General features: G+C 45.3%; 1 protein-coding gene across 1 annotated transcript in view; it reads right to left on the reverse strand.

The window, feature by feature from the left end:
- The window catches only part of bahcc1a (BAH domain and coiled-coil containing 1a), a 104,585-nt gene that overhangs the window by 7,378 nt on the left and 71,382 nt on the right, over positions 1 to 25,825 (reverse strand). Inside the window, 13 exon segments of the mRNA XM_080448481.1 lie at positions 211 to 864; positions 1,196 to 1,384; positions 2,578 to 2,694; positions 3,248 to 3,356; positions 9,640 to 9,715; positions 10,594 to 10,708; positions 11,771 to 11,900; positions 14,010 to 14,090; positions 15,065 to 15,354; positions 16,395 to 16,568; positions 19,102 to 19,299; positions 19,788 to 20,043; positions 20,394 to 20,523. Of these exon segments, the coding sequence (XP_080304607.1) occupies positions 211 to 864; positions 1,196 to 1,384; positions 2,578 to 2,694; positions 3,248 to 3,356; positions 9,640 to 9,715; positions 10,594 to 10,708; positions 11,771 to 11,900; positions 14,010 to 14,090; positions 15,065 to 15,354; positions 16,395 to 16,568; positions 19,102 to 19,299; positions 19,788 to 20,043; positions 20,394 to 20,523 (2,519 nt within the window).

The following is a 25,825-nucleotide window of genomic DNA, read 5'->3' on the forward strand; positions in this document are numbered from 1 at the left end:
ACGATCTACAAGCTCACAATGCTAAAAGTTGTGAGCTTGCAGAGCTTTAGTATAAAATAGAGCTTTAGTGGTTAATCATACTAATCAATTTAGGCATTTATAAAAAAAGAAATTGAGTATATAATAAGGCTTTAGTGGTTAATCATACGAAGACTCATAAAACACAGGACGTGATGTTAAGACTGTCCATTGTGCCAATAGGTACCGTACCTCCCTTCTTGTTGTCCTTGACCAGCAGGACTGGGTGGGAGTAGGCCTCGGGTCTGGGCAGACTGCTGGTGATCTTTGCCCCAAACCCTACTCCGCCTAGCAACAACAGGGCCTTGCTGTTCTTGGTCTTGGGGGAGGTCACGCCTTCGTGGTCGAGCTTGACCATAAACTCCTGTCCGGACCTCCTGCTCCGCGGCGCACCCAGCTCGTCCTGCCTGCTGCGCTTCTGCCCGTACGGCGTCGTCGCACTCTTCTGGCCCATGGAGAGGCCCGTTCCCGTCCCAGCGGTCGTCTGATTGCAGAAAGACGAGTAGCCATTGGCGATGCTGCTGAACGAGTCCACCTCGAACGCACTGCTGCTGAAGAGGCCCTTGGTTTGGGTGGAGGCCAGCGACTGGGTCTGAGGCGACGAGAAGGCCGACAGGTCGTCGTCCCTTCCTCTCGGGACCTTCCTGGGGGTTCCGTTGATCTGGAACAGATTGTCGGAGGTCCTCTTCCTGGGGAGAGCCAAAGAGGGCCAGCCCAGTATGGGTGATGGGCTGTTACTGGCATTCTCAGTCCGCTGTTGCTGCTGCTGTTGCTGCTGTTGTTGTTGTTGTTGCTGCTGCTGTTGCTGCTGTAGCCTCTGTTTCTTCCCCGAACCCTTAGGTCTCCCTGAAATGAAGAGGACGATGATGATTTAATAGTTTTTTTCGGCATTGAACATTAGAACATAGACTGTAAATACATTCATGTTTTACAAAGACTTTGTAAACAAAAAAATTGCACAGATCAGATATGACACATAACTTAAATATACACAGAAGGACTGACAATGACTGGTACCAATAAGAAAACTAAATAATGTACTTAAGGCCAGAACAGGCAGGCCCCTTTCCCCTCTCCCTGCCAGGCCACAGTTGTAAATAAGCGTTTGTTCATATTAATCTTCTCTTGCCTGGTTAAATAAACGTAAAAAACAACAACAACATAAAAACATTCGTACCCGGTCTTCTCTTGTGGATGTTGGGCGGGACTTGGTTGCTGTCAGCGTGGCTGTGGGTGGGGTGGGGGTGGGGGTGGGGGTGGGGGTGTCTGTCAGAGGATCTGTCGCTGAGGGGGGCCTGCTCCAGACCGGAGGGTCTTCTGGCTGTCGCCCCGCTGGGTGTCATCAGAGCAGGAGGTGACATCTCGCCTTAAGGACAAAAGGTGACGTCATTATGAATGCATGTAGTCCAGTGTTGATTTTGACAGCAAATTTTGATTTAGTTTTAGTCATAGTCTTTTGAATACAATTCCATTTAGTTTTAGTCATATTTTAGTCATCTGAAATGTTTTAGTTAAATATCATAAGATTATCGTCGACTAAATCTACAGTTGATTTAGTCGACTAAAATGTATTTTGGCGGACCTTGATGGCGTCGTAATGGCTGATTTTACACTTGGTTGCATGCTGAAAATAGCTGATCTACAAGCTCACAACGCGTCGCAGCGCGACACGTTGTGAGCTTGTAGGTCGAGCCCAACCAAACATAAAATTGTCTTTTAGTTATACTGGATCTCTTATCCACTAGTCCTTCCACTAGACATTTTTGTCTAGTTTTTGTTTTGTTGATGAAATTGTCAATATATTTAGTCTTAGTTTATAGTCATTGTAGCTTAGTTTTTATTTCGTTTTCGTCAGTGAAAAACATTTTTAGGCGACGAAATCAACGACGAAATCAACACTGATTTAGTCGCACCTGGTCAAGTCATAATATGGCACACAGGTTCTCAACGCCGGGTTCAGGGGAACACCAGGGGTCCAAATGGACCCTTATGGGTCTGCAACCTCGAGAGTGTACGAATGTCCATTCTATTCGTACACTCTCGTTGAGGCAAATTAAATTGCCTCAACCCCTACAATTCTAAGTGCTGGTCAGGGTGGCGGGTCCCCAGTTAAAAAATGCTTATTTTGGGGGGTCACAGCCTGAAAAGGTTGAGAACCATTGTCTTAACCCAGCAGCACCCCAAAAAGTGGTGTGCGTATTCCATTAGCTTTTGGTCCCAGAGCAAAGAATTTGACTAGTAGTAAGCAGTGGCGGAAGACGTACTCAGATATTTTTCTTAAGTAAAAGTAGCAATACCACAATATAAAAATACTCTGTTACATGTAAAAGGCCTGTAAAAATATTACTTGAGTAAAAGTACAAAAGTATTGGCATAAAAATATACTTACCAAAGTAAAAGTACTAATGTTTGAAAATAGCAGATGCGACGCGTTGTGAGCTTGTAGATCGGCTATTTTCAAATAGCCTATGTATAAAATAGGGCTAAAGTGGTTTATGTATGTTTTATAATATAGTAATTTATATTGGTATAGTGGAGAAGGAGAGGACAGATACTCACAGTGGATCTGGTATCCAGGAGGCAGCAGACGGACGTTATGGAGGGAAATCCGTCCTCGATCTCCATCATCGAACTCCACCATGATTCCTCCTTGTTTCCTCTCGTCGGACGAAACAACTGCAACGGAAGAAGTGGAGAAAAAAAATGCCCAGGTGAGCTGCGAAGCATTGTTTATGCTTCACCGTATGACGGCATCGCACGCCAAAAACAGCCAATCCACAAGCTTGCAAAGCGTCGCATCCGCGCTGCGTTGCGAGCTGCGTTGCGAGCTGCGTTGCGAGCTGCGTTGCGAGCTTGCAGTTCGGCAATTTTTTAAAGCGTTACCCGTCATATAATTATTACTGCATTATAATTAAAGAGAACTACAGTATATCTAATTTATTTCCCTGCTAATAACTTTTTTATGTCTTTATATAGTTTTTCTTTCTATTTTGGGTGGTTTGTTTGGGGATGTTCTGTCATTCTCAAAAGTTACGTTTTCTTCCTTGGTTTATTTTCCACTTGATTCTTAAACAAAGAATCACCTACAGTATACAAACAAATATGTTTGATGATGGCGGCCTAAATTCAAACACGCTTTTCTTCCCCCGTCATTTACGTCAAACATTTTGACAACGTTCGAATGTAGGCCGCATCATCACAGAGACAATCGACAATTCGGCCTCCTTACCTCGACGGACGTTACCCGGGTACAGGCAGCGCGAGCGCTCGCTCCAGTACGCGCACACGCGGGTTCCTTCACCGAGCACCGCCTCCGTCTCCGGACGCACATCCAGGACCTGGAAGTCCAACCAAAAACACGATTAAGATTCATTACAGGGAGCGCACACACACGTCGCACATGCACACAAAACACATACATACACACACACACACACACACACAATGAACGCAATTGTGGGGGTGCGCATGACCAGCTACTGAGCCACGTTTTCCAAGCGCTTCCACTTATCTCGTGCCAGCGTGCCAGTCAGCGCTGAAAAGAACGGAAGCCGTGATGCAGTAAATCCTGACTTGCTGAGTAATACTAAAGAGGGCCTGAATGGAGGGTTTTGTGGTTGCAGGTTGCCAGATCCTCCCTCCTACAATGCAAGCAGCCCCAGCATCCAGTAAAGAGGGCCTGAATGGAGGGGTTTGTGAGTGCAGGTTGCCAGATCCTCCCTCCTACAATGCAAGCAAACCCCCTCCCCCCACACAAGCATCCTGCCTCTCACTGGGGGCCTTTCAGGTTGCTTTCATTTACTGTTGCCATGGCTGAGGGACCCTTTGACTGATGAGGTGTGGGGCTGGGTATTAGAACCAGTGTGTGTGTGTGTGTGTGTGTGTGTGTGTGTGTGTGTGTGTGTGTGTGTGTGTGTGTGTGTGTGTGTGTGTGTGTGTGTGTGTGTGTGTGTGTGTGTGTGTGTGTGTGTGTGTGTGTGTGTGTGTGTGTGTGCGTGCGTGCGTCTGCAGGCCTATGCATTTGTGTGTGTGTGTGTGTGTGTGCGTGTGCGTGCGTGCGTGCGTCTGCAGGCCTATGCATTTGTGTGTGTGTGTGTGTGTGTGTGCGTGTGCGTGTGCGTGCACCCACGCTATACTTATGGGGGCCAAATGTCCACACATTCAAGTATAAAAGAATTTATGTTTATTTTATGGTAAAAAAGAAAAGAAGAAGAAGGTTCGATTAGACATTTGGAGGTTAAGTTACAGGGTTGGGCGCTGGCACAGAAAATAACCGATCCACAAGCTCGCAACGCATTGCAAGTGCAACGCGTTGCGGGCTTGTAGATTGTAGAAACGTCAAAAAAGGTAGAAATGGTATTCATAAAATTGCCTACAACCTTGATGTCCTCACAAATATAGAAATACACGTGTGTGAGAGCGTGTGTGCGTGCATGCATGTGTGAGTGTATGTGTGCGTGTGTGTGTGTGCGTGCGTGTGTGGGAGCGTGTGTGCATGCGTGCGTGTGTGTGTGGGCCCTAGCTGGGTGAATACTGGGGTGTTGGTGTCAGAGTCAAATAAATGGTTGCTGGACGGAATGAAAGACAAGAAAAAGTGGAAGTATAGCGTAATTAGAGCCAGCTGCTATCTGATGACTGTTTACACAAGGCTACAGCTGCCAGGAGCACAGCGCTCTGAGCGGCCCGCACACTTACACCACGGCTGATTTATACTCTACTTAGCAGTGGTGGACAGTAACCAAGTACATTTACCCGAGTACTGTACTTATTTTACGGGAGTATTTCCATTTTTCCTATTATACTTAATACTTCTGCTCCACTACAGTACATCTCAGAGGCAAAGCTTGCGCTTTTTACTCCACTACGATTATTTGACAGCTTAAAAGTTACTTTACAGATTTAGATTAAAAAAAAACAAACACATATTAATTAACCAATTAAGCCATGATTTATAATTTGGTTATTCAAAAATAGCAAGCGTGTAGATCTGTTATTTTCTAAAGATTTTGACAAATTTGGAAAAGAATTGAAAAAAAACTGTGAAATTGTTCATTCTGTATAACGAGTCATTTTACTTTTGGTACTTAAAGTAAATGTTGATGCAGATACTTTTGTACATTTACTCAAGTCAAAGTTTGAGTACTTCTTGTTCCGCACCGGTGTCGCTCACCGAACATACAGTATCAGATCCGCAAGCTCACAATGCGTCGCGCTGTGAACTTGTAAATCTGCTATTCTCGGCGCACAACCAAGTATAAATCAGGCATTCGGAAACGGCTCTGTGAAAGCGGTTGTGGGGGAACTCTTTTCGTATTGTTATTAGTGGACAGAGAATGAATGTGTGTGGATGAGAGAAGGGGAAGCGGTTCCCAGGGGTGGAAATGTACTAAGTACATGTACTCAAGTACTTACTGTAAGTACAATTTTGAGGTATTTTTTACTTTCTTCAGTATTTACAATTTTCAATACTTTGTCTTTTACTTATACTCCACTACATCTCATAGGCAAATATTGTGCTTTTTACTCCACTACAATTATATGAAAGCTTTAGTTGCTTTGTAGATTTAGATTAGTAATACAAAACACACTAACCACTTCAGCCCTAGGCCTATATATATTTTGGCCATTTGAAAATAACAGATCTACAAGCTCACAATGCGTCGCAATGCGATGCATTGTGAGCTTGTACATTTTGAACTTTGTGAAATGGGACTTTCTGCACAATGACTACTTTTACTTTTACTTTTGGTACTTTATATACCAAAAGTAATATTATATAGTATATTTTGATGCCGATACTTTTGTACTTTTACTCAAGTACATTTTGAATACGGGATACGGGACTACTTGTAACAGAGTATTATCTACATTAAAGTATTGATACTTTTACCTAAGTAAAACATGTGAGTACCTCTTCCGTCACTGGCGGTTCCAAAGCACTAAACACGCTAACACCATCTACTGCACTGTTTACCAAACAATGGGTCGGGAGCCACATTTGGGTCCCGGTTTTGGTTTGGTTCGCAAATAAATATCCTGTTTTGGGGTTTATGTTTTATTTTCAAAAGATTTCCAGACATTTTCAAAAGAATAATAATAATAACAACAAGAAAAAAGATTGTCCGAATTGTTCACATTTTCTAGAAGATAGGCTGTTTTCACTATTTTTGAAATAGGGCTTAAGTGATAAATGTATAATATAATTTTGTACGTTTTGGTCCCGGGGAGATAACAAATTCATCTTTTAGGTTTCGAGAAGTTTGGGAACCACTGATGCCGCACATCAGATGTGAAAGTGGATGCTTAGTTGGATCAGAAACTTGATTTGTTTAGGGAAAGTGGTGTTGCTGCTGTGACATCTGGATTCCCTGGAGATCAATAAAGGCTTCTCTTATCTTATCTCATGGTGGCCTTTATACACCTTCCCCTTTCCTCTATTATTGCCAAAAACACCAGTGTCACTTCCATTGTTTCTTTATCACAATCACTTGGCAGTAGACAAACATTTCTGTGCTTCAGCAGCACAAGTGTTTCCCAAACTTACGGTTCGTGCCCACGTCTGGGAACCCCTGCTCTAGCGCACACGCACACGCACACGCGCACGCACACACACACACACACACACACACACACACACACACACACACACACACACACACACACAGTGTTTGATATGTTTCTGTGCCCTGAGCAGTGTTGCCAGGTCTGCTTATTATAAGCAACGTTTTGGGGGCTTACTTCTAAAGTGTAGATGCTTATTTCCTAGGCTTGCTTCCTAATGTTGTTTATACCAGCGGTTCTCTAACATTTTCATGTCATGGACCCCCAAATGAATATGTATTTGTCCCTAACCCCAAATCAGAAAATATTTTGTGCCAAGGAGCATCGTACCAGATTTGTGTGTTAGAAATCGTACAAATTACTCTCACAAAATCTGGCAACACTGGCCCCGAGTTCCAGTGTTTACTGGCGTCCACGGTGGGAGGAGATGAGAGTATGAGGGCTGTGTGTGTGTAGTGTTGAGGTGACCCAGCTGTGACTTACTGGAGCATGCACCGTCATGACACCACAATATGGGACAAAAGTCACACTGCATACAGTAAACATGCAGTCCCGCTCTGACGTGCCTAAATGCAAATGCCAGCCAAGAATGAGCTGGTTTGTACAATTATGTATAATTGTATAATTACGTCCCTATTCAGGGATGATTTAAGCAAGTTGTAATGTTAGCCTGACATGGCTGGGTGAGAATGTATCTCGTCGAGAAGAAACCTTGTATCTCCATGTTTTGAGTCTTTAAGTTTCATTTTTTTTATTTTTTTATTTTCATAGTAATGCCTACGTCCTCGTGTTCGTGGTTCTCCAATGTGTTTTGGCTTCAGTACCCCCTTTACCAGATTACAATAATAATATACATTTTTAAAACGGAGAAAAGAGAAACCCATAGCTAGCATTTCGTTGCTGTCGGGCAGAAACCTCTTACAGTATCTCCATATTTTAACTTTTCGTACTTTTTGATCATACGACTATAGATATACTGGCATCCAGGGAGTGTGTGTGCACAGTTTCACGTCGTTCAGGCCAACAGTGTCGGAAATTAATAACATTTCTGAAAAAGAATTCAATCTGTTTAGGAAAATGTCAAAATGTCAACACAATGCAATGATATAAAAAATATAGATATACTTTGTAATTTGTACTTTAAAACTTTTGCTCAAGTACAAGTTTGACTGAGCAACTTTCACTTGTAGTTGAGTCATATTTGACTATAGGGGTATCTATCTATACTTTGTACTCGAGTACTGGGGTTGAGTTCTCTGTTCCACCACTGGGTAACCTCTTTCTGGTGTGTCATTGTGGCGTCACGTTAAGCTTTTAGCCCACGTCGCCACGGGCTCACACAGGGGGGCATGAACTGCAGGGACAGGAAGTCCACGTCATCTCCCATTAAAACCCCACAACATGAATGGATCCAGGTGTTAGAGGGATTATCCCACACACACACACACACACACACACACACACACACACACACACACACACACACACACACACACACACACACACACACACACACACACTCACACACTCACACACGCGCACACACGCACACACGCGCACACACACACACACACACACACACACACACACACACACACACGTTTCTAATATTATACTTGTGAGGACATACACATTTTAGGATAGCATAGGAAATAGCAGAAAATAGCAGAAAATAACCAAAAAAAGATAGATCTACGAAGCGACACGTTGTGAGCTTGTAGATCTATTTTTTCGGTGCACGACACCAGCGCACAACTATACACAAGTATAAACTCTAGTATAAATCAGGTATAACTCTAACCCTAGCTTCTAAACATAACCTCTAATCTTTAAATCTAATCCTAATCCCAAACGGAATCTTTTCCTAAATGTAAGCCAAATTCCCCAAATCTTCTTTAACCGTAAAACGACCATTTCCCTGTGTCTATGTCTCAAATTCTACTATACTTGTGGAGACATCTGGCCCTCACAAGTATAGTAATACACGCACACACACACACACTGGGTTGCTGGGTTTAACGGACAACTCTCTCAGACACACACACACACACACACACACACACACACACACACACACACACACACACACACACACACACACACACACACACACACACACACACACACACACACACACACACACACACACACACACACACACTCACACAAACCCAAAGGCCCTAGCTAGCTGCCTCGCTCCCAGCTGTTCACATTAACTTAAGAGGTTTAGATGGCCTGAATGACCCCGACAGGGAGTTATGGGAGGATGAGAACGAGATAGAGGGGAGGGGGGGAGGCGGGGGGGCAGAAAGAGAGACTGCAGACAGAATGAGAGCGTCAGACGGAGACGGAGAGGGGACACAGGGGATATAATATGCAGAGAGGGGCGGCGAAGGCGAGGAAATGATGTGATCCCTTAAAAGAAGGGTGTCAGACAGGGAATAGGTGTGTGGGGGTCGGGTGGGTTGGTTGGTTGGTCGGTTGGGGTAAGTGAGGGTTATTCTAGTCCAGGGGTCTTCAACGTTTTTCAGGACAAGGACCCCGTAGCTGAGAGAGAGATGAAGCAGGGACCCCCTCTATATTGTATAAAATTGTGTTTCAGATTAAACTTCTGCTCTTTTTTACCTCTACACCTATACCTCTTTGTCAAAAATAGCCGATCTACAAGCTCACAACGCCTCGCAGCGCGAGGCGTTGTGAGCTTGTAGATCTGCTATTTTCTCCTCAAAATAGGGATTTTCTCCTCAGAATAGGGATGCTAGGGTTCAACAAGTGGTTAATGTAAAAAAACATATCCTATCACACAAAGACAAAGGGGGAGTTGGTTTGGCCTGTGGTTCTCAAAGTGGGGTTCGGGGACCCCCAGGGTTCCTTGAGGGGGTTCTAGGGGGTCCCCAGCAAAACAATTGATAGTTATGGGAACCAAATAGACCCATACTGGTCTGTAACTGGTAACTCAAATACACTCTCAGAGTTATGGGGGTCCGTGGGTTACAAGGTTCGAGAACCACTGGTCAAGTTGGGCTTCTTGGAAAAAGTGAAAACAGGGGAGAGACTTACGGCTTCCTGAAGCAGCTGATCCAGAGAGTAGATTTTGGGGCGGTTTCCTCTTTCGCCGTCGATAACAATGCTGAAGCTACAGAGAGAGAGAGAGAGAGAGAGAGAGAGAGAGAGAGAGAGAGAGAGAGAGATAGAGCAGAGAGAGATAGACAGAGACAGAGAGAAATTAAATTAGGCTATTTTCAGCTGATTGTACACTTTAACTCTTTAGAGTGTAAAATTGGAATAAATCTTTTACACTGCTCGAGAGCATTCCGGACTTTACAGTGTACAGTATAATGCCTTGCCTGTCTGCCTTCCCATGGCCATAAACTACACCCACTGTACTGTATGCCATTTGTCTTTTCACTGCCTGAGCCAGAGCGGCCTTATCGACAGTGTGAGCGAGCCAGGTGCAGATAGACATAGAGTTATGCAACAGAGAGCGAGGATGGAGGAGAGAGAGAGAGAGAGAGAGAGAGAGAGAGAGAGAGAGAGAGAGAGAGAGAGAGAAAGAGAGAGAGAGAGAGAGAGAGAGAGAGAGAGAGAGAGATCTCTGCACGAGATATTTGGACTCCCGCTGTGGTGGTAAGCTTCTGGGTGCCAACAGTGGGGCAGAGACCTTCACACCACTGATGCACCACAGACATACACTGTAAAAATCCTAAGTGTTTAATTTCCCTCGGAGAGTGTTGAATGGATCCATTTCGGGTCCATTTCAACACTCTCAGAGAGACATTAAAACCACTCAGGATTTTGCAGTGTAGAGAGCGACTGAGTTCTGAGTGTGCATGTTTGCATGCATTTGTGTTTGTATGCATGTGACTGTGCGTGTGTGTGTGCGTCCATAATGTGTGTGTGTGTGTGCGTCCATAATGTGTGTGTGTGTGTGTGTGTGTGTGTGTGTGTGTGTGTGTGTGTGTGTGTGTGTGTGTGTGTGTGGGGGTGGGTGTGTGTGTGTGTGTGTGAGCTTACATGTCAGGCACTTCCAGAGTGTGGACCCTGGCGGCATACAGCAGCTCGTCTTCCTTGGAGATCAGGACCTTGAGTCCGTCCGTCAACAGCTCTCTGGTCAGGATGCAGTTGGGAGCTGCAAGGCGTCAAGAGCCGCAGTGTTAGTCAGCGTCACTTAACCCATTAAGACCAGAGGCCGATTCTACAAATGCCTTCTAAATCAGTAGTACACACTCCTTCCGACGTCGGAAAAAATCTTCTGGTTGGGATCATTTTATTACATACTTATTTCACAGTATGTATTGCACTCAAAAACTTGAAACAAGCCCCCAGCGTCTTAAATGGGGCATGGCGTTCACACTGGCAGCGACAAAACACACAAAACTAGAAAGCAAACTGTCGCAGTGTTGCACAACACGCTCGTTGACATCATTAAGCCACATGTCCAACGAGCGAGAAAATATAAAGGCTTGGGTTCAAAAGAACAGGGAACTGACTAATGGAAATAAATTGTTTTCCCCCATTACAAGCAGGAGTTGTGTGGAGAGACATGAGTGGAAATGGATAAACAACACTTGGTTATTTTGTGGCTTTGTAGCTGAAGTTGAAGCCAGCTCTATATTTTGTATCTTTGTAGCGATTACACATTTAAGTTGACGATTAATTGCCACTCCAATGATTGCGATGAACAATTTATTTGTGTTTGGCATCGAACATTGGAACACATGAATACATTTTGTATTTGTGTTTGCCTTTTAGGCTTCGTAATCACAAATTTCACAGGGCAGATATGACAAATAATTAAATACACAAAGCAATTATTGACATATTTAATAATTTTATACATGTAAAAATTGCAGAAATAGCTGATCTACAAGCTTACAACGCGTCACAAAGTGATGCGTTGTAAGCTTGTAGATCTGCTATTTCAGATTTTTTTAAATAGTTTTCAACATGGAAACGATTATGCAAAAATAATTGCGATTACCTCAAATATTTGCGATTAGACGATTATGTAATAATTGTGACAGGCCTATAGCGTCGGTTTGTGCCTCCATGTCGCTGGCTTCCATTGAAAATGAGTGTCAGCCTGTAGCTTTGTCGCCAACAGTGTGAACGCAGCATCAAGCAGTGTCCACAGGCTTACAATAACAAGCCCCCCCACCACCTGCCCCGGCCCCCCCGCCTTCCTCCTCACCTGCAGTCCTCCTGTGGTTGTAAGAATGGCCGCCGTCCTCGTCCCCTTCGGAGAAGCTGCTGTCGTCCATCTGAAAGCCCTCGTCGGCCGCAAAGCTCTCCAGCAGCCGGCTCACCGCTCGCCCCTTTGGCTGTGGGAAACAACGAGCTGGTGAACCACTTTAACCCCTCTACACTTAGTCAAACGAATGAGTTACAACTATACTTGGACCACTTTCTTTCCGTCCACACCGAAACTTGCGAATGTTCCCCCCAGAATAGGCATGGTGAGGTTCAAGTGGCCCCTATGTACTTCAGCGTACGACGGATACCGGAAAATAACAAATCTACAAGCTCGTAGATCTAGCTATTGTCACTGTTTTGGAAAATTTAGAAAATCTTTTAGAATTTATAGGAAATTTTACACAAAGGCTTAGAGTAGGCTATATATGTTTTTGGCTATAATGACATGCCCTGAAATAGGGGCGGCAGGTTTTAAAGTGGTTAGAGAGAGTGAGAGGAGTCGGCGGACAGGTTGATGTTTTGATGGATGGATTGACGGATCGACACGGTCATAGATGGATGGACGGACGGACGAGAATGATCAGAATACCAAAACAGAGAGAGAGAGAGAGAGAGAGAGAGAAAGAGGCGGGTGACAGTGTGGGTAAAATGTAAGAAAGTCATTTAGCGTGCAGCGCGGAGTAGCAGCTCGCCGCGGGCGACTTCACAGTGCATGTTAAATGTTCCCTTTCGGTAGCCATTTTCTCCCAACACCGTCTCCCTCTGTCACAGCAGAAGGTGTGAGCCCACCCCCCTCCACCCCCCCACCCCCCTCTTATTCAGCAGGGGGGCGGGCTGATGTGCTAAGTAGTCTCGACAGAGGAATGTGGGACGATGCGCTCGCTGACGGAAGACAGTGAAGCTAGGAGGTATCTCAGTTAGGTTCATTAGTATTTATTTGCAACAAACCCCTGTCCCTCATGCATAGACCCTTAATCAGGGCGAGGGAAAAACTCTCGACGAGAAAAGGAAGAACATTTTTGGCCGGTTTAACCACTTTTCGATGCACAACATCAACACAACAGAGACAGACTGAGACAACAACGCATCTCTGTCCTTTTTCATTTATTTGGCTATTCAAAAATAGCAGATATACAAGCTTGTAGATCTGCATTTCTTTTGAAAAATCTAGAACATTTGTGTAAATCTTTATTTTTTAAGCGAACATTTGTCACTCAAATCTTTGCCTCTAGGGATTCTACAAATGTCTTCTAAATCCTAACAGTTTTCTGAAAAACGTATGTTTCTATATCAGTGGTTCTCAAACCTTTTCATGTCATGGATCCCCAAAAATATATGTATTGGTCCGCCGACCCCCATCTCAAAATATGTTTTTCCAGGGACCCCCAGAAGCAAAGATTTGAGTTACAAATGTTATATATATATTCAAAGATTTGCACAAACAAGCTCATAGCGCGGCAGCTTGTATATCTGCTATTTTTGAATAGCAAAAGTGTAAAATAATGCTTTTTAGCTCAAATCAAGAAATGACACAGATGTGTTTCCGGTCTTAATGGGTTAATAGCAAATATAGCAATATTGTTGATCTAAAAGCTCATGCAAGCTTATCTCTGCTGTCCGGCAGAAACCAGCTAACTCCAAAATGTTCATTTTTCAGGATTTCATTGATAAGAACAGCTGAATGGACCTCCAAGCTCACAATGAGGTTGGAGGTCAAAAGGGGGTGGAGCCTGGAGTCAGCAAAACCAGCTAACTCCGGTGGAGTTAGCTGGTTTAGCAGAACGTTTTAGGATCCAATGGAGTTTGCTGGTTTTGTCAGAAGCGCTTTTTAATGCTTTTCATTGGTTCAACATTTTTTTTACCAACACACAGACGTAAAGGGTGTTCAATGGCTCTGATTTATGGGAAAAAAATGCAAAAGAGTCAAAATGGAGTTAGCTGGTTTCTGCCGGACAGCAACGTTATATAATAGAAGCTATTTTTGCCACACAACACCATCATAATGACACAAGTATATAAAATAGGGCTTAACCAAATGAACCCAGTAGCATCCCTATTCTGAGATTTGGTGTAGGAATAAGGAAAGGGACCTAGTATATATATACACTGTAGCCCTGTCAACAGAGTATATCCTTGCCGTCGGACAGAAACCTTGTTGTCTCCATAATCCAAGTAGTACTTACTGTAGTTACTTTCCACCACTGGATATAACTACCACTGTGCCTAGAATAGATTACCTGTTTGTTTCTACACCTCCTGCCTCTGCTGCCGTCCTCGCCGTGCGGAGACGGGACTCCGCTTGACCAACAACTTCTCCTCTGTGGAAGGAGGTGGACATAAGGACAGGCATGGGATGGGTGTTAAAATAGAGTGTGAGTTCTCCCCCCCCCACCACGTGCCTGCTGGGTATGATTCATACCACCCAGTGTAAGAGAAGAGAGGGAGGGAGGGGGGGGGGGTGTTGTTGGCAGTTGGCAGTGCTGTTGTTATGCAATGTGGGGGACTGAGCAGGAGAGTGAGGCTGTTCATCAGCAGATATGAGTATTGCATGTCTTCCGTCTGACTGTTATCGTAGCTCTTCACTCGTGATCACACTGGGAGGGGGTGGGGGGGTGCTTGAAAGCTGTGGGCATCATGTGGTCTCCACGATCTTTCAACATTATAGTCAGATATATAGGGCTGGTCAATATGGACAAAAATATCATGGCATTTTTGTCTACATGCCTTGATATCGATATTGTGATGATATCGATATTGTGATGATTGTATTGTGACGGTTATGTACAGTATAGTATATATAAATATAGACACACCACACAAATAATAAAAAATACACAATCTACAAGCTGACATTGCATTGTGATGCAACTCGCCAATTTTTATGAATCCATTTATTTATCTATTTTTAAGTCTAAAATTAAGTGATTAAAACCAGCCGGAGAGGCAAAGCTAAATCACAGACAATATCTAGTCTAATCTACTCACATCATGAACGAGATATAATATCGATATATTGCCCAGCCCTAGTCCAGTGTATTATAAAGTGTATTGAAACCTAAATCATTCTAAGCAATAAACACAAAGGATGAGACACAGATGCTTGACGTAGGACTATTTTTTACTTTACTATTTATGTGTCTTTCTGTTCTGCACCAGGCGGGATGTCTGTATAGGGTGCATACGTAACTTTTACTGCTGTGCCGTCTCTGGCGCCTGAATTTCCCCCATGGGATCAATAAAGGTATGTTATCTTATTTTTACTATCTACCTATCTGTCTATCTATCTTCTCACCTTACTGATGGCCCCTCTCAGCATGGTGCTCTTGCGCGTGGCCCTCTTCAACCTCTCGCTGGTGGTGGGGAAGGTAGCCAGGCCCATGCTCCTCCGGTAGAAGCTGCCCCTGGTCCCCAGGCTGCCCCAGCGAGGCTCCTGGGGTCTGGGGCCACGTGGCCTCCTGATGCCACCTGGCGCGTGGTGATCTTCGTGGGGCTTCTTGACCGCAGTGGCCAGGCCCAGCCTGCAGGGGGCCTTCTTCCTCACTTTGACGTCTCCCTCCGCTCCAGACAGGCTCCTGTGGGTGCCTGTGTGCAGTTAAAATTAAGAGGGACAGATTTTAGGCTGGGGCTAAAACACGGCAACGACACAAACCCAAAACAGATGCCTGTCGTGAAAAAAGACAGGGGCGGTGGTTAGGGTAGTCGCGATCATAAAAGTTTACTTGACGATTCATTGTGATTTAATTGTGTTTTTGGCACAAATAACTTATAGGCTACAAAGAAATAACTGATAATGACCGATACCAATAATCCGAATAAATAATGTACTATGGCCAAAATAGGCCATATTTAATAATTGTATACTTTCAAATAAAATAAATTGTGGAAATAGCGAATCTACAAGCCAATCACAGCGCAGGGTTTGGGGGGTGCAAATTTCCAAACCTCACATATAGGGGCGGTTTCACCGCCCAAAAAGGAAGTTCTTTGACAATTTGTAGATCCGACCGATATGCCCATAATATGGAGATCTCTGTATCTGTCAGTCCTTGTCCCTGTTATGCCCATATATGGAGATCCCTGATGTCATCAGTATATGCCTATATATGGGCATACACCCTTTTGTGCCCATATATGGAGCTGACTGATTTGTTTGTGCCTGATGCCAAGACAACACACTCCATATTTGGGCGTAGGTGCATAGTGTCATAGTGACATGAGCGTGACGACGTGGGCCGGCTGACCGACCGGTCCTCCCTTAATCCATTCAAACCGGGAAAGCATCTGTGTCATTTTAGATTTCTTTCGCTATTCAAAAATAGCAGATATCCAAGCTCAGAGTGCCGCACTATGGGGGTCTGCGGCCAAATACATGCATATATTTTGGGTGGTCCTTGACATGAAAAAGTTTGAGAACCACTGATATTATAGCAACATACGGTTTTCAGAAAACTGTTAGGATTTAGAAGACATTTGTAGATTGAATGGGTAAAGCCAATTTTAATATATGGCATCTTTCAACCTGAAAACGATTATGACAATTATGCAAAAATAATTGTATTGCGATGGGGTGATTATGTTATAATGGTGACAGGCCTAGAGGTGGTCTTACTGTACCATCTTACCGTATAGCTCCTGCCTCTCCCTCTTGTTCCTGGCTTTCTGATTGGCCTCCAGCTTGACGACAGACGAGGGAGTCGGACCGGTCATGGCGCAGCTGGAGATGACGTCCCGGGGCGGCTGAGCTTTGATGTCTTGTCCTTCGTCACTGTCATAACTGCCTTCGTCTTCCTCCTCGTCTGAAAGACGAAAAACATACGACGGGGGGGTTTGAGGCTCATATATCGTGGGGGGGGGGGGGTGGGGGGGTTTTATGTACCGTCCTTTGCTTATCAAATTTATCATCGCTTTTCTTCCAACTCCTTCTTCTTCTCCCCACACCATATCGTTTTTATAGGCACTTCATTATGTTAGCTTTCTGTAATTAAACGTAACCTAGCCCCACCGTGCATAGAGATGATATATGATGTGACGGGGGTTTCTTTTGGGGGGGGGGGGAGGGTGTGTGTGGTTGGGTCTTTCATCTGGCTAGAGTAGCAACGCACTAAGTGAGCAAGTCAGCGTAAGTGATGAGTGAGTTTCTGTGCGTGTGCGTGTGCGTGTGCGTGTGTGTGTGTGTGTGTGTGTGTGGGTGTGTGTGTGTGTGTGTGTGTGTGTGAGAGTGAGTGAGTGTGTGTGTGTGTGTGTGTGTGTGCTTACTCAAGTACTGTACAATTTTATGTAGGTACTTTTACTTTACTTGAGTATTTCCAATTTTCAGTACTTTTACTTCTACTCCACTACATCTCAGAGGCAAATATTGTACTTTTTACTCCACTACAATTATTTGAAAACTTTAGTTACTAGTTACTTTGTAGATTTTGATTATTATTACAAAACATACGTTAACCACTTCAGCCCTATATACATTTCGGCCATTTGAAAATAGCCGATCTACAAGCTCACAGTGTGTCGCGATGCGACGCATTCTGAGCTTGCAGATCTGCTTTTTCAAAAGATTTTATACATTTGAAAACGTGTGAAATGGGACATTCTGCACAATGAGTACTTTTACTTTTGGTACTTAAAGTATATTTTGATAGCAATACTTTTGTACTTTTACTCAAGTACATTTTTAATACGGGACTTCTACTTGTAACAGAGTTATTTCTACATTGCAGTATTGATACTTTTACTTAGGTAAAAAATTTGAGTACTTTTTCCACCACTGATTAATACAAACGCGTGTGTGTGTGTGTGTGTGTGTGTGTGTGTGTGTGTGTGTGTGTGTGTGTGTGTGTGTGTGTGTGTGTGTGTGTGTGTGTGTGTGTGCCATTGTGCAGCCGCCAGCCAGCCAGCCAGCTTGTCTGGGAGGCTGTCAGGGCTTCTCGCATGGCAACTCTCCACAGCTGCGGCTGTGCGTCTACAGCTCTGACGGGCCAAAAAGGGCCGCTGGAGGTGTCGGGTGTCTGCGCCCCCGCCGATGTGCCTGTCACCCGTACGAGACGATCATCAGCACCTTTTCACTCACCTCCGCGAGCCGGCGGAGATTAACTCTTTAAGACCGGGAACGCATCTGTGTCATTTTTTGATTTAGAAACTAAAAGGCATTATTTGACACTTTGGCTATTCAAAAATAGCAGATATACAAGCTCATAGCACGGCACGAGTGCCGTGCTATGAGCTCGTAGATCTGCTATTTTTGAAAAATCGTGAAAATGTGTGCAAATCTTTGAATATGTATTATTTTAAAAGCAAACATTTTTAACTGAAATCTTTGCTTCTGGGGGTCCCTGGAACAACATATTTTGAGATGGGGGTCGGCGGCCAAAAGCATATCATACTGCTTTCATGTCATACTGACATGAAAAAGTTTGAGCACCACTGATATAGAAACATACGTTTTTCAGAATACTGTTGGGATTTAGTTGTAGAATCGGCCTCAGGTCTTAATGGGTTAATCGTCAAAAGTTGATTTAGAAATTACCAAAAGGCCACGGCAGCAATGTGTGCAGAAACAAAGAGACTGGGTTCTTTCGATTTTGTCAAAGAACGAAAAACTTGTCTTCTCTGATGACAATATCGGGGAACGCAACATAATAGTCGAGCTTGACCCACGGGGTCAAATGAGACATCTGCACGACCGCGGTTTACTTATTGACGCTGTACTTTGACCTTGCCAGTGGATATAGGTCATTTGGTGCAAGACAGCCCCGTTACACAGTAAAATTATTTGTTTTTTAGATTTGTAGACTCAAATGGTACCAAATGGACCCATACGTAGGGCGACCATATTTAAAAAACAAACAAGACAGGACGCATAATCACTTAAATAAATGTCAAATAAATTGTCAAAAACTGTGAAAGTACCCCATCAACAAGCTCACAAAGCATCGCGATGCAACGCATTGACAGCTTGTAGATTGGCAATTCGCTACTTTTGACAATTTATTTGACATTTATTTTTATTTTCATCAGGATGGGGGACAATTATTTTAGCACTTAAGCACACCTAGTGACTGCACCTTTCAACAGAACAGAACAGAACAGAACGGAACACGACAACGTCTATGTAAGCGCTCAAAACAAAGTGTTATTTTAACTGTGGTGAAAACCGGGACAATGTAGTGAATGTTGAAACATTTTAGAAATTTTAGTCATTTAGAGACATTTCTTGGGAAGCTTGAAACCAGGACAATCCTGGGCCAAAAACGGGACGTCTGGTCACAGTAACCCATAAGGGTCCATTTGGTCACATTTGTAGACTCTCTCGAGATCAATTAAGTGTCTCACCTTGCTCAGAGGAGTCACTCTCAGCGGGGGTGCTGTCGCCCTCCTCCAGGGTGTCTTGTCTCCTGCCGCGGAGCACCCGCGCTCTGGGCTGCTTCAGACGGGACGAGGAGTCTGCGGTCAGGCTGATGGATCCCTTCTTTCTACCTCGCCGCACCAGGCCCGTCCAGCTCTCCTGGGCGCCGCTGTCTGCACTGGTGGCTGAGAGAGAGAGAGGCCACACGCAAAGACCGTCAGGAAGTTCACATTCGAAGGACAGCGCGTTTACCGTAGTTCAGTGGTTCTCAAACCTTTTCACGGCAAGGAGCCCCAAATTGACACTTATTAGCCCGTGGAAAAGATATGCCAGGGACCCCCATAAGAGAAGATGTTTACGGCAACCATGTAAACCATGTTTATGGTGATTCGCAACCATTTTAATTTATTTCAAGGACCCCCAGTTTGACATGCATTAGGCTACGGACCCCCATTTAATGGCATTTCTATCTCTGGGACCCCAATTTACATTGTAAAATCAATGTTAATGTAACTCTGAGAGTGTACAAATGGAACCAAATGGACCTTTGAGAAGCAGTGGTTTAAGAATACACACGGCGACCAATGCAGAGCTGCTCATTGCTAGAGTCAAACTAAAAATCACACATGCGGCAGCCCGATGATGACGGGGGGGGCGGGGGTTCAGTGTCTACCTGTGTCACTCTGTCCCCCGGACTCGCGCTGGGACTCTGCTTTGTTGTTGCCGCCCTGCTGGACCCGGTGGAGTCCGTGCTTCACGGCGGAGCCGGAGGGCGAAACCTCCTTGTCCCTGATGGAGCATGTTGTCCCTGAGAGGAGAGCCCTCTTACCCTGCTGGACCTTCTGCTTGAGCTGCACCACACTGTCACCGGACAGCTTGGAGCCGAGCAGGCCGTGAAGAGCGCTCTTCCTGCAGCCCGCCACTTTCATCTGCAAGAACAGAGAGAGAAACCCAAGAGAGAGAAAGGGAGACAGAGAGAGAAAGAGAGAGAGACAGTCAGTTATAACCCCGGTCACAGCAGCAGCAGAAAAGCCAGAGAAACAGGGAAAGGAAAAAAAGAAAAACGGAAAAAAAGAACAGAAGAAAACGCAATGAAAAAGATATTAATATGGAGAGAGCGGGGGAATTTGACTCCTGAGGGTGAGCACCTAATTAGAAATGGGCGTGCGACAAGGGGAAATATCAAACGTAAAAAGAAACAAAGAGTGGCCTCTTTTTTATTTTGAGTTGCACGGAGGACAAAAGAGAGAAGGACGAAGAGAGGGGGGGGGGGGCTGACCTGAGTACCGCCGAGTCTCTCAAAGCCCCGATTGGACAGCTTCTTCTTCCGCCTCTGGCTGTCGCCGCCTCCTCCTCCTCCTCCTCCTCCCAGGTCGTCAGGCGACAGCGTAAGCCCCGCCACCATGGACCTGCCAGTCAAAACAAGGGAGAGAGGCATTCATCAGAGAAGAATGGTGGAGGTGTGAAAAGAGAGAGAGTGTGTGTGTGTGTAGGGGGGATGTGATGTCTGTGAAAAGAGATCAGAAGCAGTGGTGGAAAAAGTACTCAAATTCCTTTTTTAAAGTAAAAGTATCAATACTGCAATGTAGCAATACTCCTTTTGGTCAAAAAGACAAAAAGTCCGGAATTCAAAATTTACTTAGTAAAAGTACAAAAGTACCAAAAGTGGAAAGTACTCTTTATGCAGAATGTCCCATTTCACAGGTTTTCAAATGTATACAAATCTTTTGAAAATATTAGATCTACAAGCTCTCAATGTGTCGCGATGCGACACATTGAGAGCTTGTAGATCTGCTATTTTTAAATGGCCGAAATGTATATAGGGCTGAAGTGGTTACTGTATGTTTTGCAATGATTGTCAAAATCTACAAAGTAACTAGTAACTAAGTTTTCAAATAATTGTAGTGGAGTAAAAGTACAATATTTGCCTCTGAGATGTAGTGGAGTAGAAGTAAAAGTACTGTAAATTGGAAATACTCAAGTCAAGTAAAAAATACCTCAAAATTGTACTTAAGTACAGTACTTGAGTAAAAGTACTTAGTTACTTTACACCACTGATCAGAAGGGGTGGTGGGTTAGTTGAGTCACCTCCCTCTGACTTCTAATAATGCTCTTAATGTTCTTCGTCTGATGAGCAGAATGAGCAGAATAGGAAATAAAATAATAAAACTGGGATCTGAGGTGGAGCCCAGAATCATTTGATGGGAAGTGTGGAACGAGAAGTTTCTTAACATCTCTTCTAGGGAGCGTCTTTGCAGCCCATCAGGAGAATATAGAATAGAATAGAGCAGCAGTTCAGTGTAATCAGTGTAATCAGGAGCTGAGGAGGCTCTCTGAACGCCACGGTGAAACGGTTGGTTGGAAAGGCGTTCCGATGAACGATGGCGTTGCTTAGCGCACGGCCCTGTTGTTTCCCGGTGAATATCACAGCTCTGCGGTGGTGTGTGCCATTGTCGCTTCCATATCAGCGTGGCAGGCTCTCTTTCCCCAAACAGCACGCCACATCACAGGCCAAAACCCACTCCAAACGCCCTTGAATTTTCCCCCTGGAAGGCTGCCCAAAGACCACACGGACGACGAGAGCCGGCTGGGCCGTGCTCAAACAAAAGATTAACCGCCTCGCTCCTACTGTGTGTGTGTGCAGCCTAGGAATGTCATCAGTCACATTTGCAGAGAAAGCAGAGCCCTAATCTAGAGTGCCCCATCGCCGGCAAAAAAACGGAAAGACACGTTCAATTTTTCATCCTAATGCTTTGTTTACACAAGCGTAATAACACACGGTTTGGGGATCCCGGCGTTAGCGGGCGTGCACGTGTGTGCACGAGCGCACAGACCTACGCGCAGCGTGTCTGTGAACCCAGGCAGGGCCTTCAAGTGCGCTGCGCTGGCACTGTTACAGTATATCTCGCATTCAGAGCGTGCCGGTGTGGTGCCGGTTAATGCCAAGACCAAGCGAGGGGAAAACTGTTGATCTGGGTTGGTGGTGGGGGGTGGGGGCGGTTACTCAAGTACTGTACTCAAGTACAACTTCCAGGTACTTTTACTTTACTAGAGTATTTACAGTTTTTTTCAATACTTTATACTTCTACTTCACTACATCTCAAGAGGCAAATGTTGTGCTTTTTACTCCACTACAATTATACAGTATATAACAGCTTTAGTTACTAGATTCAAATTATTATTACAAAATATACATTAAAGGGATAGTTTTACCCCCAAAATGTACTTTTACGGTACCGTAAGTACATTTTGATGACAATACTTTTGTAAGTAAAAATTATAATACGGGAGTATTTTTTTTATTTTAATATTATGGCATTGAATTTGAGTACTTCTTCCACCACGGTTCGGTTAGACGGAACAGCAGAGCCTGTCTGTCCCATCAACCGTCAGCAGCGTGACAGGGCAGTGGCAGTGAAGTGTGAGCCGTCCCTGCCAGGCAGATTTCTGCTGACTGCCACTGTTGACAAACGCGATGTGACAGAGTCCCGTCCCCTCGTGGGGGGAGTGGGGCGGGCGGCGGGACCAAGCGTAGAGTGACTAATTAAACACAATTGATTAGCAAGGTTTGCCCGGCCCCGGCTATGCCCCCTCTTCCCTTTCCCTCCCCACCTTCCCCCTTATATCATTCAAAACAGCAGCATCAGAAAGGCCTCTGGTGTGTTCTTGCCCAAAGGAATAAAATTACACATAATAATAATACAGGAGCACACGCATGCAGCTATGTATGCGTTCGTTGTGCATTATACACAGATTGCGCGGATGAGTGAATGAACTAAAGCCCAAAACATACGGCCAAGGCATGCATGGACGTATCTCACGCACGCACACGCACGCACACACACACACACACACACACACACACACACACACACACACACACACACACACACACACACACACACACACACACACACACACACACACACACACACACACACACACACACACACACACACACACACACACACACACACACACACACATGATTTATACTTGGTTGCTCGGAGCGTCCCCAAAAATAGCCGATCTCCAAGCTCGAGCTTGTAGATCGGCTATTTCCGTTGAGCAAACACGGGGCGCCCAACTAAGTAAATAACTCAGCCTTTACCCACTGACCCACTGGCCTCCATCAGAGCTCCAGAGCATCAGCATGGTGTAGTGGCGTGAGTGACAGGTACAGTACATGGCGTTTACATAATCCTGCCATGTAAGCGCTGCATGGGGCCCGTATATACACACCACAGTCTTGCCTGCCAGCTTCCTCATTCAAGAATCAGCATCCCGTCGCTCACGCCGCGCGCACGGGGGAACCGGCTGTCCTGTAGGAACGCCGGCGCAACACCGAGGCCTGCCCCGCCCGCCTGGGCGAGGCGACTGGCGAAACAGAAAGCAGCGCAGCTGTTGCTCTGGAGCCCCAGACGTTGAGTGTGACACAACAGAGACAAGAGTCTCATTTACTGTAGCGTGGCCTGAAGGGCCAGGTCACCCTTGGACCTGCCCCAACCCCACCCCCCTTCACACCGTCCACGCGCCCCTCCTCCCCCTCCTCCCCCTCCTCCTCCTCCTCCGCAGCACTGTGGGATCATGGCCTGGTGCCCTTTCATTTGGGTTTCACTGTCACCCATCATCAGTGTCCCCCCACCCCCGTGCCCAGTACTGGCCCGGTGAGGGGGGAGTGTATATGAGTGGAAGGAGAGAGGAGGTGACATCACAGAGGGACAGCTGGGAACACAGTGGAATGCTGCCCAGAAACAACAGAGAGAGAGAGATAGTGCGAGAGAGAGAGAGAAAGAGAGAGAGAGAGAGAGAGAGAGAGAGAGAGAGAGAGAGAGAGAGAGAGAGAGAGAGAGAGAGAGAGAGAGAGAGAGAGAGAGAGAGAGAAATACAGAGGTGGCACTGAGCATAATAAGCCCCTCTAATCTCTGCATATCGTCGCTGTCGGGCATAAACCTTGTGTCTCCAGATTTCATCTTCTTTATGCTTTGTCATAAATGAATGCCCTGTTTAGTTTATTAGAACGACACGACGGTGTCGCGCAAAAGAAGTGCAAATAGCGGATCTCGTTGCTGTCGGGCAGAAACCTTGTATCTCCATATTTTAACTTTGTATGTTTTTTTTCCCGTAAATGAATGGCCTGGCCTACTGTACGTACGTCATCGTTCAAGAGTGTCACGCGATGCGACGTGTTGTGAGCTTGTAGCTCTGTCTATTTTCACTATTTTTGAAACATTGTGAATGTGGTCTGTGGGTTTTTACAAATATTGACCAAATAATAACTACATTGGAACACATCTTCCATGGCTGGGACCTCCCTTTCTGACACACACACTTTTTTCCCCATTTCCTGAAAAGTAACGGTTTTGGGACATACTGTATGAGGTTTCTGACGGACAACGATGATCTACAACAGTAGCTCTCAAATGTTTTCGTGCCAAGGACCCCCAATAGAGAAGAAAAAATCACATTAATGTAAAATATTCCAATACTTTCAGGATTTTTCTTTTTTTTTATATATATAATAAAAATTGCAGATGTACAAGCTCACAGCACGGCACAAAGTGACCCCCCTGGTCCCCGGACCCCACTCTGAGAACCACTGGTCTACAAGCTCACGCCCGACAGCTTTCCTCGCCCGACAAGACAGTGACGATAACGTGGGCGCTGCCGTGCCGACGTGTATAATTGAAACCCTTATCGCCCTCCCAGGCTGCCGTTCATCTAAAGACACTGCACTGGTCAAAGCCTTCACTGTACGTTTTCATCATCGTCACCTGTTAATATGCTTTTAGGCAATTAATCCCTCTCTCTTTCATGTTCCGTTTGCATCCCTCTCTCTAACGCCATCGATTCTATCTGCCCTCTCTCTCTCTCTCACACACACACACACACACACACACACACACACACACACACACACACACACACACACACACACACACACACACACACACACACACACACACACACACACACACACACACACACACACACACACACACACACACACACACACACACACACACACACACAGGGGCCACAGAATCAAAGCCCCTTAAATGTCAGCGTGCCTCTGGTGGCTCTTGCTTTGGCAAGAGCCACCCCGTTACCCTATGGACCCCCGGTGACCCCAGCGGGGCTCTAATGGCAACGGCGTGTCACATTCCCGCTGCTGGGACAGATTACAGGAGAATTCACAGTACTCTAATTACAGCCTCCCGCCTGTCATCCCCTCCGCAGCCAGCAGGCAGAAGCCAAGCTATAAACCCCCAACACACACACACACACACACACACACACACACACACACACACACTTTAACCCGCCTCAGCTCAGCTCACCCCACCCTGACACCCACAGTAATGCCATTCATGTTTAGGTCTGAGTGATACTTTGGTCTCGCCTCCGTGGCGTGCGACCCGAAATTTCGGTGCGCGACACCGGGCTCGCATAAAAAAACAACTCTAATAAATCGGGCTTTATTATAATTGGCCGGGCAGAAACTCATTTGGACGTACACAGAGTGATATGTGAGGGCGTGCACACGTTGGTGTGTGTGTGTGTGTGTGTGTGTGTGCACGCATAGCATGCCATATGTGGTGAACAGACACACTGGGCTAACAGTCTGCTATTAGCGTGCACGCACAAAAACACACACACGTCACACACACACACACACACACACACACACACACACACACACACACACAC

This window comes from Gymnoscopelus braueri, assembly GCF_963280865.1.
Source record: "Gymnoscopelus braueri genome assembly, chromosome: 13".
In the NCBI taxonomy this organism is placed as follows: domain Eukaryota; kingdom Metazoa; phylum Chordata; class Actinopteri; order Myctophiformes; family Myctophidae; genus Gymnoscopelus; species Gymnoscopelus braueri.